The sequence below is a fragment of the Vitis riparia genome, chromosome 19 (genome assembly GCF_004353265.1).
Source record: "Vitis riparia cultivar Riparia Gloire de Montpellier isolate 1030 chromosome 19, EGFV_Vit.rip_1.0, whole genome shotgun sequence".
In the NCBI taxonomy this organism is placed as follows: Eukaryota; Viridiplantae; Streptophyta; class Magnoliopsida; order Vitales; family Vitaceae; genus Vitis; species Vitis riparia.
In genome coordinates, this window is record NC_048449.1 from 6,661,312 (window position 1) to 6,674,968 (window position 13,657).

The 13,657-nt window shown below is 34.4% G+C and overlaps 2 protein-coding genes across 2 annotated transcripts; one reads left to right on the forward strand and one right to left on the reverse strand.

The window, feature by feature from the left end:
• Positions 1-1,502: 1,502 nt before the first annotated feature.
• Positions 1,503-10,660, forward strand: LOC117909007 (vacuolar protein sorting-associated protein 22 homolog 1). The gene is made up of 7 exons (XM_034822907.1): positions 1,503-1,679; positions 1,813-1,923; positions 5,776-5,911; positions 6,829-6,983; positions 9,137-9,244; positions 10,101-10,190; positions 10,269-10,660. The coding sequence occupies exons 1-7, from the start codon at positions 1,629-1,631 to the stop codon at positions 10,374-10,376; spliced, it is 759 nt and encodes a 252-aa protein (XP_034678798.1). The 5' UTR covers positions 1,503-1,628; the 3' UTR covers positions 10,377-10,660.
• A 139-nt stretch (positions 10,661-10,799) lies between these two features.
• LOC117909006 (fatty acid desaturase 4, chloroplastic) lies at positions 10,800-11,965 on the reverse strand. Its single transcript, XM_034822906.1, has one exon. The coding sequence runs from the start codon at positions 11,917-11,919 to the stop codon at positions 10,996-10,998; it is 924 nt and encodes a 307-aa protein (XP_034678797.1). The 5' UTR covers positions 11,920-11,965; the 3' UTR covers positions 10,800-10,995.
• Between the last annotated feature and the right edge of the window lie 1,692 nt (positions 11,966-13,657).

Here is a 13,657-nt window from a genome sequence, read left to right on the forward strand (position 1 = left end):
TCAAAAATAATTTTTTATTTTGATTTTGTAAAAACACAAATTATAGATTTAATTTATATAATGTAAATTTAATTTAATTCATGGCTTATTAAAAATAAAAATAAATTTTTAATTACAAATAAATTAAAAATAAATAGTTTTTAATAAAAAAAATATGAATATTAATAATATAATAAAATCATAAATTATATATTTTTTTATAAATGTTATAAAAGTATATTTATTAACATTGATTGATTTATTTTGTTAAAAATAAATAATAATAATTCAAAATTAATAACTTCTAATATTATTTATTTGATTTTATGAATATTATAAAATAAGGATATTAACATATCATAAAAGCATAATTAATTTATTTTATTAAAATAAATAATAATTATTCAAAATTAATAATTGTTAAGGCTATTCTATTTGAAATGAATATAAAACAAACAGAATTTTTTTTAAGGTATAAATGAGCCAAAATTTTATATTATTTGCATACATTTATTACTCAATTACGTCTAAATTATTTTATTTAATTTATACTTAATAAATCAATTTTTTGAATTTCAAATTACTCTTAAGAATTATAAGATTTATGAAAAAAATTTAAATCATCGATTATGTCTATGATTTTTATATATATTGAGTTTTAAATTATTTTTTTAAAATTATTACACTTATTAATATATTCAATACAAAGTTTGACTTGATTTAAAATTTATTTTCGCTGATAACAAAAATCAGAAAAACAATCTTCTATTTTACTTTCTTTTTTAAAAATTATTTTTAATAAATAATTTTACTTTTAAATCACACCATCAAAATATGTTTTATTATTTAGAAAAAAAAAAACTCTCAATCAATTTTTAAAATGAAAATAAAAAATTATTTTAAACTATGAGTCTTTTTTAAAAAAAAAATAAAAAAAAATAATTATATGTACTGATAATTTATTTATTTATTTTCTATTTTAATTCTCATTTTTATTTAACATTGAAATGAAAATAAATTATTATTTTAACTTTATAATCCTATACGCATCTAGAATTGAGATTATTAAATTGATTTTTACTTAAGAACAAATATAAATAAAAACAAAATATTTATTTTTATTTCTTATTTTTATTTATTAAATATAATTTAAAAAGTTTATATATTCCTTATTGTATGCTTAAATGATTTGAGTCTACTCGTGCCTTAAACTTTAAACTTTAGTACTTATGTAAGGTATTTATTTAATTTTGATCTGCATTGACTTATTTGAGATATCGAGAAATATCCATAAAAAAATCAGTAAAACATCGATAAATACTGAAAAATTATCAAAATTTTTTGATAAATTATGTCAGTACCTCGACATATCTGCCCTATATATCGGGATATTTAAATCGTTGCTTTTACGTGATATTTTTTTAATTTTTTCAAGAATAATGTCTTTATTTTAAGGGTAAGAAGAAAAATAAAATTTATCACCGAAAAAAAGTTTTAAAGAAAATGAATAATCTACTTCGCATACGTATTGGGATGACCTCTTTTTCCTTTCCCAAACGCACTGCAGACAAGCTGAAGCTGTGCTCTGTGATTGGTCAAGTTGGGCTTCTTCATCGACGCTTCCGTGATCGAATCGATCGCAATCGAGGATGAGACGACGACCTGGAATTGGCGGTTTACAGACCGCTGCTGCCACTAGGGTTCCCTTCAATCCCTTGTTATATATATATATATATATATATATATATATATATATATATATATATATTTTGCACTTTGCTGTTAATTTGTTTGTATTAATGATTAATTTTTATTTTTACCTTTTTTTTGCAGGATCAGTATCGGTTGCTCGGAGAAAATGTAGCGAAGATACGAACAGATCTCATGAAGGAGCAACTCACCACGTTTCGATCTCAGTTGGAAGATTTTGCTCGCAAACACAAGGTCTTTTTTCCTCGTAATGTCTGATGTTGTTTTTTTTTTTTCCTTTGATTTTTAATTATATTAGAAATTTTGGTAGCTTGTTTTAATCGCATATTGAATTTGTTCTCCCATGGGATTTAGAAAACATTTCCAGAAATTAAGTGGGGAAGTTTGGAACTTGGAAATTTTTTAATAAAAAGTGTGGAAATTTGGTATTTTGATGCTTTAATTCGCTAGGCTGAAAATTCATCGGATCGAATTATAATTGGATTGGAGCTTGGTAAAAAATTGGTCAGATCCGTAAGACATTGAGCCCCAAATTTTAGACTTGGTGAATGGTGAGAGTCTGAAAATTTTGATCAACATCTTGGCGCAATAATCCTTTTGTTTATTTGGATGAGTTTTGGTGTGAATGATAGATGATTTTGGTTTTGGGAGTTTGGGGAAAGTCAGATTAAAAAATAATTTGAATAATGAAACAGGCAGAATATGTTATAGCCTCAAAAGAATTCTAATGGAGGTAGAAGGTTGGGATTTGGAGGAAAATTTAAATGACCTCATTAAGCACTAGTATGTGGCCCGTTTGCTAATCCCTATTTTCAAAAGTATAAAGTAATGCTATGAATGTAGAAGTTGAAGATACCGAATTAGCAGATTAAGCTATTTACGGTTTTTTTTGTACATGTTTTCAGATTGGATTAGGGTGTATGTATATTGTACATCATGGTCCATTTTCGACGCAAAATTGAGAGCCTTAAAAGATATTTTGAAGAATTGAAATAAAGAAGTGTTTGGTCTCATTGAGAATAAAAAGGGAAAAGCTCTCAGACAGGTTGCGTTTTAGGATGAAAAGGAGAAATGCTCAGCTTTAAATCTGGAAGAGTGTGAAGCAAGAAAAGAGGCGAGAGAGTCTTATAAGTCTTGGGTGTTGAGGGAAGAAATTTCCAGGAGGCAGAAGTCTAGGGAATTATGGTTGAAGGAGGGGGACAATAATATCAATTTTTTTCATAGGATGGCGAATGCTCATAGTAGAAGAAACTGGCTGTCCAAGCTAAAAGTAGATGGCTGTTGGCATTTGGAGGAGATTAATTTAAAAAATAGTGTGCTGGGGGCGTTCCAAAAGCTCTATTCAGAAGAAGAGGGGTGGCGTCCCAGTATTGAAAGGCTGTCTTTGTTGGGGTTAAACAAAAGTGAGGCTGAGGGGCTGGAGATTCCTTTTTCGGAAGAAGAGGTCTTTGTAGCTCTATCAGATTTAGGCAAGGATAAAGCCTCTGGTCCGGATGGATTTACCATGGCTTTTTGGTCATTTTGTTGGGATGTGGTGAAGGTTGAACTAATTGGTTTTTTTAGAGATTTCCATGAGAGGGGCAGATTTGTAAAGTCTCTGAATGCTACTTTCCTGGTTTTAGCCCCAAAGAAGGGAGGGGCAGAAGATTTGAAAGATTTCAAGCCAATTAGCCTTGTGGGAAGCCTCTACAAGTTGTTGGCCAAGGTGTTGACAAATAGAATTAAAAAGGTTATGGGGAAAGTGATTTCGGAGTCTCAAAATGCCTTTGTGGACGGTAGGCAAATTTTTGATGCAGTTTTGATTGCAAATGAGGCAGTGGATTCAAGGTTGAAAAGTAATCAAGTGGGTGTGCTATATAAGTTGGATATAGAGAAGGCTTATGATCATGTAAGCTAGAAGTTCTTGTTGGCAGTGCTTAAAAAAAGGGGCTTTGGGGAGAGATGGTTAAAGTGGATAGAATGGTGCATTTCTATTGTGAAATTTTCTGTTCTAATAAATGGCTCTTCTTCCGATTTTTTCCAAAGTTCGAGGGGATTGAGACAAGGAGACTCCTTATCCCCTTATTTGTTTGTGATAGCCATGGAGGTGTTTAGTTGTTTGTTGAGAAGGGCTATTAATGGGGTTTTTTTTATCTAGGTGGAGGGTGAGAGGTAGGAGTGGTGAGGGGAATCTGATCTCGCACTTGTTATTCGCGGATGATACTTTGGTGTTTTGTGAGGAGTCCTAGGACCAGATGACTTTTTTAAGCTGACTCTCATGTGGTTTGAGGCTTGTACAGGGTTGAGAATCAATTTGGAGAAGAGCGAGTTGATCCCGGTGGGGAGGGTGCATGATATAGAGGATTTGGCTTTGGAGTTAGGCTATAGAGTGGGTGGTCTCCCTTCTTGTTATTTGGGTCAACCTTTGGGGGCCTTCTTCAAATCAGAGGCGGTTTGGGATGTTGTTGAAGAGCGGTTTCGAAAAAGATTGGCAATGTGGAAGAGACAGTATATTTCTAAAGGAAGGAGACTCACTCTAATTCGGAGCACTCTCTAGCAGGCCTATATATTTCATGTCTCTCTTTTATTTGCCTAGAAAAGTTAGGTTGAGATTGGAGAAGATTCAGAGGGATTTTCTGTGAGGAGGGGGAGCTCTTGTGCAGAGGTCACACCTTGTTAGGTGGAATCTAGTTTGCTTGGAAAAAAGGAAAGGTGGGTTGGGTGTGAGAAATTTAGCTTTGATGAATAGAGCTCTCTTAAGTAAGTGGAATTGGCGTTATGCCAATGAAAGAGAGGCTTTTTGGAAGCAAGTTATTAGTCAAAAATATGGTGTGGAGGAGGGGGATCGGTGCACTCGGGCCGTAAGTGAGAGGTATGGTGTTGGGCTTTGGAAAGCAATAAAAAATGAGTGGTTGTTTCTGAAGAGTAGACTAGCCTACCAAGTGGGTAATGGGCGGAGAGTGAAATTTTGGAAGGACAAGTGGTGTGGAGTTAAGCCTCTTTGTGAGTCATTCCCCTCTTTATATTCCATATCCTTGTCTAAAGATGCTTGGATGTCGGATGTTTGGAACCCAGACAGTGATGGGGAGGGTTTGACCCCTCTTTTCTCAAGGGTGTTCAATGATTGGGAGATTGAGATGGTGGAGCGTTTTATGCTCAAGATCAATGCTTTTGGGGTGCAGAGAGAGGATGAAGATAGAGTGGTTTGGACGGCTTCAAAGAGTGGTGATTTCTCAGTCAAGTCGTTGTATTCTATATCGGTGCTCGGAGACTCTCATTTGTTCCCTTGTAATAGTATTTGGAGAGTAAAGGCACCTCCTAAGGTAGCCTTCTTTGCTTGGGAGGCTTCTTGGGGTAAAATCTTAACTTTGGAGCAAGTTCAGAGGAGGGGGTACTCTATGGCAAACAGGTGTTTTCTATGTCTCTCTGAAGTAGAGACGGTGGATCACCTTTTACTTTATTGTGTAAAGACGCGGGTTTTGTGGAATCTCGTTTTCTCCCTATTTGGTGTGGCTTGGGTTCTTTCGTGTTCAATGAAGGAAACGCTTCTTGGGTGGCATGGAGCTTTTGTGGGGAAAACTCGTAAAAAGGCTTGGCAAATGACCCCCTTATGTATTTTTTGGTTAGTTTGGAAGGAAAGGAACTTGTTAGCTTTTGGGAATGAGGAGCTTTCGCTTCATAGATTGAAATATTCTTTTGTATGTAATCTTTGGTCTTGGGTTAGGGTGTCTATAGTTTTTTGTTAGTTTTTTGGATTGGTTAGGCTCTAAGTAGGGGTTTCGAGCCTTTGGGTTGCTTTTGTATACTCCTTGTATGCTTTGAGGGTACTGTTTTTGGTGCTTCCTCTTTTCGTTGAATACATCTCTTTTTATCTATCAAAAAAAAAAAAAAAAATGGTCCATTTTCGATTTCATTGATTGGTTAGGATGTAAGTAGGGGGTGGTTTTTTGCTATTCCTTTTCTTTTTGGCCTTGTTGCCTTGTATACATCGGCTTTCTTAATACAATTGCTTTTACTTATAAAAAAATAAAAAATAAAAAATCATGATATTTCATTGTTTGATGTTGAAAATATGAAATTGTACTGAAGTTGATATGGTTGGTGCAGAATGACATTCGCAAGAACCCTGCTTTCAGATCACAGTTCCATGAGATGTGTGCTAAAGTAGGAGTAGACCCCTTGGCATCGAATAAGGGATTTTGGGCAGAGCTATTAGGAATTGGTGACTTCTATTATGAACTTGGTTGGTTTCAATCTACTTGATGGTGCAACTCTTGAAATTTATTTACAAAGAAGTCTCTGATCTCTGATCTGCCATTTCTTTAATATATATGTTATTTTGTTGATTATTCTGAGACTAGTTTGAATGCATGTGTTACTTTTTCATGCTATAATTAATGCATGTTGTCAGTATGATTCTTGCACAGTGCGGTTCAAATGAAATTTTGTATTGGGGAGAAGTGTGCAGAATATTCTGCTATTGTGTTCTCCAGGAGATGTTGCAAGGGCACAATTGACCCAAATTCTGATCTTAGATTAGAATTTGGAACATAAATTATGAATCAATTTGTTGCGTAGGTTAAGATTCCTCTTTGCATTTATCTTCTCTATTTTCTATTATTAATGAATCTTTATTGCATATTGAAACTGGGTGATAGCTTTTTGTAGCCCCTGATATGAATGGATAAAATGTGTGGGTACTTACATGCAAATATGCATACCTACACACTCACAGACTCCACATCATATATTTGGATAGATACTTACCTTATCTTTTTGATAAGTACCTATATAAAAAAAAAAATTTGGATAAGTACTGTACTTTGCATACCACCTCAACCCCTTCCCCAAGGAAAAAGAAAAAAAATGGCAGAACTTTATGCTCCTTCAATTATCTTACTGAAACACCATCACCTGTGTGTGCTGCAACCTCTGAAGAACTGCTGATTTAGTATTCATGCTTCCTACAGTTTCAAATAATAATGTCCTTTTTTTTTAGATAAAACTTTCGTATTTATATTGAATTGAAGATATACATAAAAAAAAGAATATTGAATTAAAGATTCTTAGGGAATATTGATTCTATTTTTTGTAAATATTTATCAACCCAATTTCAGAGATGAAACTTACTTTTGTTTGTGAGTATACTTGGCTAGACAGGTGTGCAAATTGTTGACATATGCTTAGCGACAAGAGTTCACAATGGAGGTTTGATCGACTTGCAGGAACTGTGCAATTTGCTTTGCCAGAGACGTAAAAGTGCTCATGGAGCTGTATCTGAAGATGACTGCTTGCGTGCCATAAGTAAGCTGAAGGTATTGTAGTTGATTCTTTGTCCTAATGTTTCACAGCATCCTATGTTTATGGAGCAAGTGCTCTGAAATGCCTTGCATTCTTGGTATATGCTTAAGATCTGCATGGGTAGTGGTAGGGTTTTGGCATCTGATGTGAGGATGTGTTGCTTAATTCAAAGTTCTTAAAACTAAGAAGTCTTGAGGAAATCAATTAAAGGATGAGAGACATAGTCTATGACCCTGCACCTTTCCCATATTCATGCAAATATAGTTTAAGAGTGTGTTTGGTGTGCCAGTATCCAAATTAAGAGTTGGAAATCATATTTCTGAAAATAAAATCCCAAAATGCATTGAATCTGAGATTTTATTTCCTAACATTTAGTTAAAGTTGAATTAGAAATTTCACTTACATTTTATTCCGATCCTAGGCTTTTGATCTTATAAATTTCTGAAATTATTGTCAATCTACATGATAATCCCACAAATAGTATTAAAAAAAATGGGTTTAGTTAGAAATATAAAAAGAAATAAGTATAAGGTGTCTACGTTTCTTTTATCTTCATCCCTTAGGAAAAGGAATAAAAGAATATGCAATCTTAAATAGGTGAAGGAATTTCACATCCAAGGAAATCAAAACTCTCATACAATGACTAGTATCATCTTGCCTCCCATCTTGCTCCACATCTCAACTATATGCATGTGATACCAGTGTCGCACAAGAATGTTTTGGTCAAAAAAAGAAAAAAAAAGAAATGGTAAACAAAACTTTTATAATTATGCACGTTTTAGAACATGCTAATCCCATAATTTGATATAGGATGCCATTCCCCTATTAAAGGTAATTGACATGGTTGTTCACTCATAAAATGTATCCTGTTTCATTTTTCTATTTTTCTGTATCTTGTATCTTATCATATCATGTATCCTAAGTTTTCTTACATAATGAAAAATAAGAAGAAAAAATACACATACACATATGGAATACATATTTATTGGAAGCATAAAAGTATCTACTAATGTATAATCAATTTTGTGAAAGGCGGTAGGATTTAAAGAGTTAAACTATGTCAAAAAGGAACGCTAGAGTTTTGAAAAGTTCAATTTTACAAAATATGAGATTAATGCATAGGTTTGTTGCAAAATCCACTAAAATAAACTTTTTGAAAATTTAGATATGATTTTTAGTTCCAAATTGAGATTAGGAATATGTACTTACATATGTTTGTGATATGTATGTTTTTATGCGTTATCACCAAAATTTTAATTTTTTGTGTTTTGTCATCATTCCTTTCTCACTGGAAAAGAAATCTTGAAACTAAAAGAAGAAAAACTAATTTATTAAATAAAAGATTTTTATTTACAAATCGCCATTAGTTTCAATGTTCAAATAATTAAAATGGCAATTCCCTAATATCCATTGTAAGAATAAATTTAGTTGAGCTTTCAATATTTCATGTGCCTTTAACAACAAGAATATAACTTTTCATGTATGATTATTTTATCCTTTTTATGATCAATTTTTAACCTGAAAGTACATTTTAAACACTTAATTAATAATGCTTTTAAGAAAAAAAAATGTTGAATTTGATTATTCTAAGAAAACTATGAAAAATAGCTTAAGGTGCATGTATTATTATATCGTTGTATTGCATGTCATATCATGTATCCTATTTGTGTTGTCTGATACACTTAAGATATGGATTGTCAATACGTATTTGAATTCATAAAGAATATATTATATTTTCGTATCATATTGTTTATCATAAGTTTTTAATGATGGTAACTAGAAGCCATATGCATCCCAAGGGATTTCCTTGGTCAATAGTTAACCAATTCAATCAATCTCACCTCTATAACATTCTTCTAGATTAAAAGATAACTTCTCCCATTAAACATCTATGGATGGATATTAGGACTTTCTTGGAGCATCTATCAATGATTAAGACTTTCATCTAATGCTGACATCTATACTCGATTTCTTTTATTTTCAGTATTATTATTTTTTTGAATATATATTGGTGCCATTACTATTGCTTGCCAGAAGTAAACGGAATGTTTGCATGGTATGATCAGTAGTGAACTTCTTTAATATAAAAGTCAGGATGCATCTCCTAAGCAGTCTTCTTGATGGTTATGATACACTGTATTAACATTCGGTGCTTGAACCTTTCCAGGTATTGGGTAGTGGTTTTGAGGTGATATCTGTTGGAAAGCGAAAGCTTGTTAGGTCTGTCCCTACAGAGTTGAACAAAGACCATAATGCGATTCTAGAACTGGCTCAGGTTATGATTGTTTTCAATTTTTCGCTTAAGACTTCTTGATGCAATATTCTCTTATATAAAACTTATTGCTATTTTTTCTTCTCCTCCATTGCTTGCCTGACATTGTTAAAACTTTTAAAATCCATGCATATGTTAGTTCCAGATTATAGGACTGGCCTGAGTCAGATTTGCTCTATGTGTGTCATTGGAGAGATCACTTGGAGAGGATCAGCTATAAAGAAGTGGATCTATCTTTCTTATCATATTTAACCACTAAGATATGGGGCAAAAAATTGCAAAAAGCACGCAAAGACCTTTGTTTTATTAGCCAAGTAGGCCATATTCTAAGGTCTTCTCATGGAATCCATGGACTGAGCACTTGTTCCATGCTGTCAACCTAAATATGCTTGTTTTAATAGCCAACCAGTTATTGGTAATGATGAATAAAAAAACCTAGTAAAGAGTGAAGACCCATATTGTACAGCGATTTATATCAGCACGTTGTAGGTATGACCATATGGGTTAGTGAAACCTCATCCTTGCTCAGCATCCGTCTATCTGTCTATCTCTTCGCTTTCTCACACGTGTGCACACATACACATATATGTGGTGAGTTGGGATGACTTTATTGCTGAACTAGCCTAGTTTGCTAAGGTGTACAAAGATTTCATTCTGAGCGTAGGGAAGTTCACCTGTGGTAAAGGTAGCTTGTTTGCTTTACTACATGTAAATGGAGCACTTTCATTTATGGCAAACTTGGGGACCTTAACCAAATAATCAGCTCTGGTCTATTAAACACAGAACAAAACCATTAGTTCTTTCCCTATTTCCACTATAATGATTGTCACAATTGTGTTGCAATTACTCTTCCTTCCAGGCTCAAGGCTTTGTTACTGTTGAAGAGGTGGAAAGACGGCTCTCCTGGCCCTCTGGGCGCGCCACTGATGCCCTTGAAACTTTATTGGACGTAAGATTTTCGTTGATTATCAATCAGTCCTAATATTCATTTTAATTGATGCTCATGAAACTCTGTTGGGTGATGCAGGAAGGTCTTGCAATGATTGATAATGGTCACAGAGATGGCAAACGCCGGTACTGGTTTCCCTGTGCATCTTCACTCTCTGCTGTAGGAGCTGATATTCTCAAGATTTGATTTTTCAGCACCATGTTTTCTGCCCTGGGCATTGTCTGGTAAAAGGGTGTGTATGGGATAGGTCTAGCATTGGAATCCAGTATTTTTGTTTATTTATCAGGAAAAAATGCAAAAAATAAAAATAAAAACCCCATTTGTGATATAGACATTTGATGTGGGGACCTGAAAGGAAAAAAAAGGGTGTTTGTTCCACCCCACAACCCCGCCCCACCACTCTTTTTTCCTTGTAACTAATGTTTCGTCTTTTTAAAGATGTGATTGTCAGAACACGAAGCATCTCTCCACGGCTATCATCTGTTCCAACTATGGTTATTCCCTTCCATTTGATGACTGGCAAAACAATGAAACAGTGAATAGTAACCCTGAAACGAACTTTATAGAAAAGCTTTAATTGTTTGGTTGCTAAGAAAATGGAGAAAAGGATGGAAGCGATCGGGAGATATAACATTAAACTGGATCGAGTGATTATAGCATGAATGTGTTCCTCCTGGTTGTGCAGCCAATGACCATATACATATTCACTTTTTAGGAATGAATCTCCAAATTAAATACATAATGCAATTTTTTTATAGTCCCCAAACCCTGCAATTCTAGCAAGGAGAGGGAGAAAAAAAAATGATCAGTAGACTGTAGTTTGTGAAGGTGTTTCAATCTCTTCGATCCAGCCAAAGTTAGGCTCGCTCCAAGACCTCGGCCGCACACCAAGCTGGAAGAACAAGATCATCTCCAAGGCCTCAAAAACCTTATTCTCATCCAAGAACTCGTTCCAAACTCCGCTCACAATACAGTAGTTATTGTTATAAGGTGCATGATGGTGGGCAGCATGCTGTGATCTCGACACTAGCAGTCCAGCATCTTGCAGCGCCACCACTAGCGGAGGGAGGCGGCTTTTTGTGCCATGAGCCCAGGCATGGAACTGCTGGCTGAACATAATGCAGCCTGAGCACACCCAAACAAAGCCATGTACAACTGGATCATTGAAGACAAGATCTAGAGGAAGCACGGTAAAGGTGACAACACGAGCCAGGGCGTGTAGATTGTTGGCAAACTGGCGGCGGGTGATCGTCCAGGGCCACTTGTGATGGCCCTGGAATGCTTCAATCTGAGAACCAAACACAGGAGTTGAGGCATCACCATAGTTATCAATGCCCCAATGGTAAACCCCTGAGCCAAGGTCTGCAAGCACATAGCCAATTAGGCCAGCCAAAACAGGTTCTAGCCATATATGTGAATGGGCTGAACCTGTGGCACACTTCAATAAAGAAATGAGCACGGTGGTGCACCCGCTTGCCACCCAAGCTCGATGAGGCCATGTAGATAATAAATCCGGGTCCTTGATCGAGGGGCGGTCAGGGGTTTTGGTAATGGGGGGTGGGGTTAAGGGTCTTGGTACAATGACTAGTTGGTCAGCTTTGTGCTTGGCCTTGGCAGTGGAGGTGGCTGAGCAGTGGACAAGGGCGGGGAAGCGTCTATGGTGGCGTCTTCCGACATTGTTGGGAGACCTTAGAGAGTAGTACTTGTGATGTGGGAAGGAGGTGGACATTGAAGGGTGTGGGAGGCTAAGAGAAAACCCACCGCAAGAGGGAGTAAATAAAGGTGGAAATAGTGGTTGTGGAGATAAAGAAAGCAGTGTGGTGTGAGAAGATGCTGCGTGGGGCTGTGGAAGTCGCAAGTGGTGTGTGGAGAATGTGTGTCACACATTGCTTAAGAGTCTATCCAGGATGATTCCCCAACTACTCTACCAATATACATCATCAATTGGCTATTATTCATCAAGGTTCAAGCTAAGCCAATGTACACCATCGACTGGTCATCATCAATCAACCAAGGCTCAAAGCAATGGTAGAGTTGGACACGACTCAGCCAAGTCGTGTTCAACTTTACCACTAATTGCAGTAAGTAGTAATATCATGAGACTGGATCCAATGATTTCGAATTACAACATTGACTTGACTAAGAAAATCGAATCATGATTCACCTTAATTATGATGAAGTTGCTCTATATATACATCTTCGGTTTGGATTTAGGCCATGAGGAATGGGGAAATTGGAAGCAAATTTTAGTGGTATTTGAGTCAAGAAAGAAAAAAAAGCAGACCAAACAAACAAACTTTAAACATCAAAAGGGGAAATCATAGATGACATCCGAGCATCCAATGTAAAACGATGAAGCTCTTAAGGGAGCTCAAAGTGTCTCATCATGGAGGGTGTTCAAGTGCCCTCTACTTTTTATTTTCCAGAGGTTTTATAAAGAAAAACTTGTCAACCCATCTCGAGACCCATCTGAATTTGTTACTCATTTTTCTGACTGTGAATCATGAACATGGAATTGTTTCAAATTCAGTTGGAAGTAATTAATCACTAAGTTGATAATAGCAACTGGTTCTATTCTATTCTATTGTGATGCAAACCATATATTGCGGGCCGTAAATTCCGGGTGTTTAGATCAATTTTTTTTTATACAATAATCTTAAAAAAAAAATTATTATTAATATGAAACCAAATTCTACTCTCATTGGGGTTTTAAGGGCTTGTTTAGTAATTATTTTTTTAAATGGTTTTTTGTTTTTAGAACAAAAAAACATCAGTTGATAACCAGAAACAGTTTATTATTTTCTAGTTTTTAGAAGAAAAAAAATGTATTTTTAGAGATATTTTTTAATTATTTTATATCGTTTTCATTTGTTGAAGTATTAGAATGATTAAAAATAAAGTGCTAGATATAAAAATTATTTTTTAAAATATATTTAAAAATATTAAAAGTATCATTTGGGATTTCCAAACAAACTTTTAATTTATAAAATATTATAAAACAATTTTTAAATATCATTATCAAAAATTGTTTTTCAAAATTATTTTAAAATACAGTTAACAAATGACCTAATTCCCCATTTTACATAATATCATAAATGATTTGAGAAATGATTATGAAATATATATATAAATAAAAACTTCAACAAATGCATCATGAATTTTGTTTTTGAAAGTAGCGTTGCACATAATAACATGAAATCAGTCCCAAACCTCAAGAGGCTGCAGAAGAATGCCTAGGTTGGTGTGGTCAAATGTTGTAATTATTTAATTATGAATTTGTTGAATGCATTTTATTGCATTTATTTTTTCAAGAATTTTTTTTATTATTATCTTTTATATTATTTTAAATATTTCAAGATATCGATGATGAGAAATCGTGATTGAACCGTCAAGACCATGCATTCAATTGGTATTGCACACATTCTACAAGAATCATTATTTGAATTATTTCTCTAAAAACATGTTCC

Bases quoted from the DNA above. Each gene is read 5' to 3' on its own strand.
- LOC117909006 (XM_034822906.1), bottom strand. From the start codon at position 11,919: ATGTCCACCTCCTTCCCACATCACAAGTACTACTCTCTAAGGTCTCCC.
- LOC117909007 (XM_034822907.1), top strand. From the start codon at position 1,629: ATGAGACGACGACCTGGAATTGGCGGTTTACAGACCGCTGCTGCCACT. The intron at 1,680-1,812 runs GTTCCCTTCAAT...TTTTTTTTGCAG, and splicing joins AGACCGCTGCTGCCACTAGG to GATCAGTATCGGTTGCTCGG. The intron at 9,245-10,100 runs GTTATGATTGTT...TCTTCCTTCCAG, and splicing joins CGATTCTAGAACTGGCTCAG to GCTCAAGGCTTTGTTACTGT.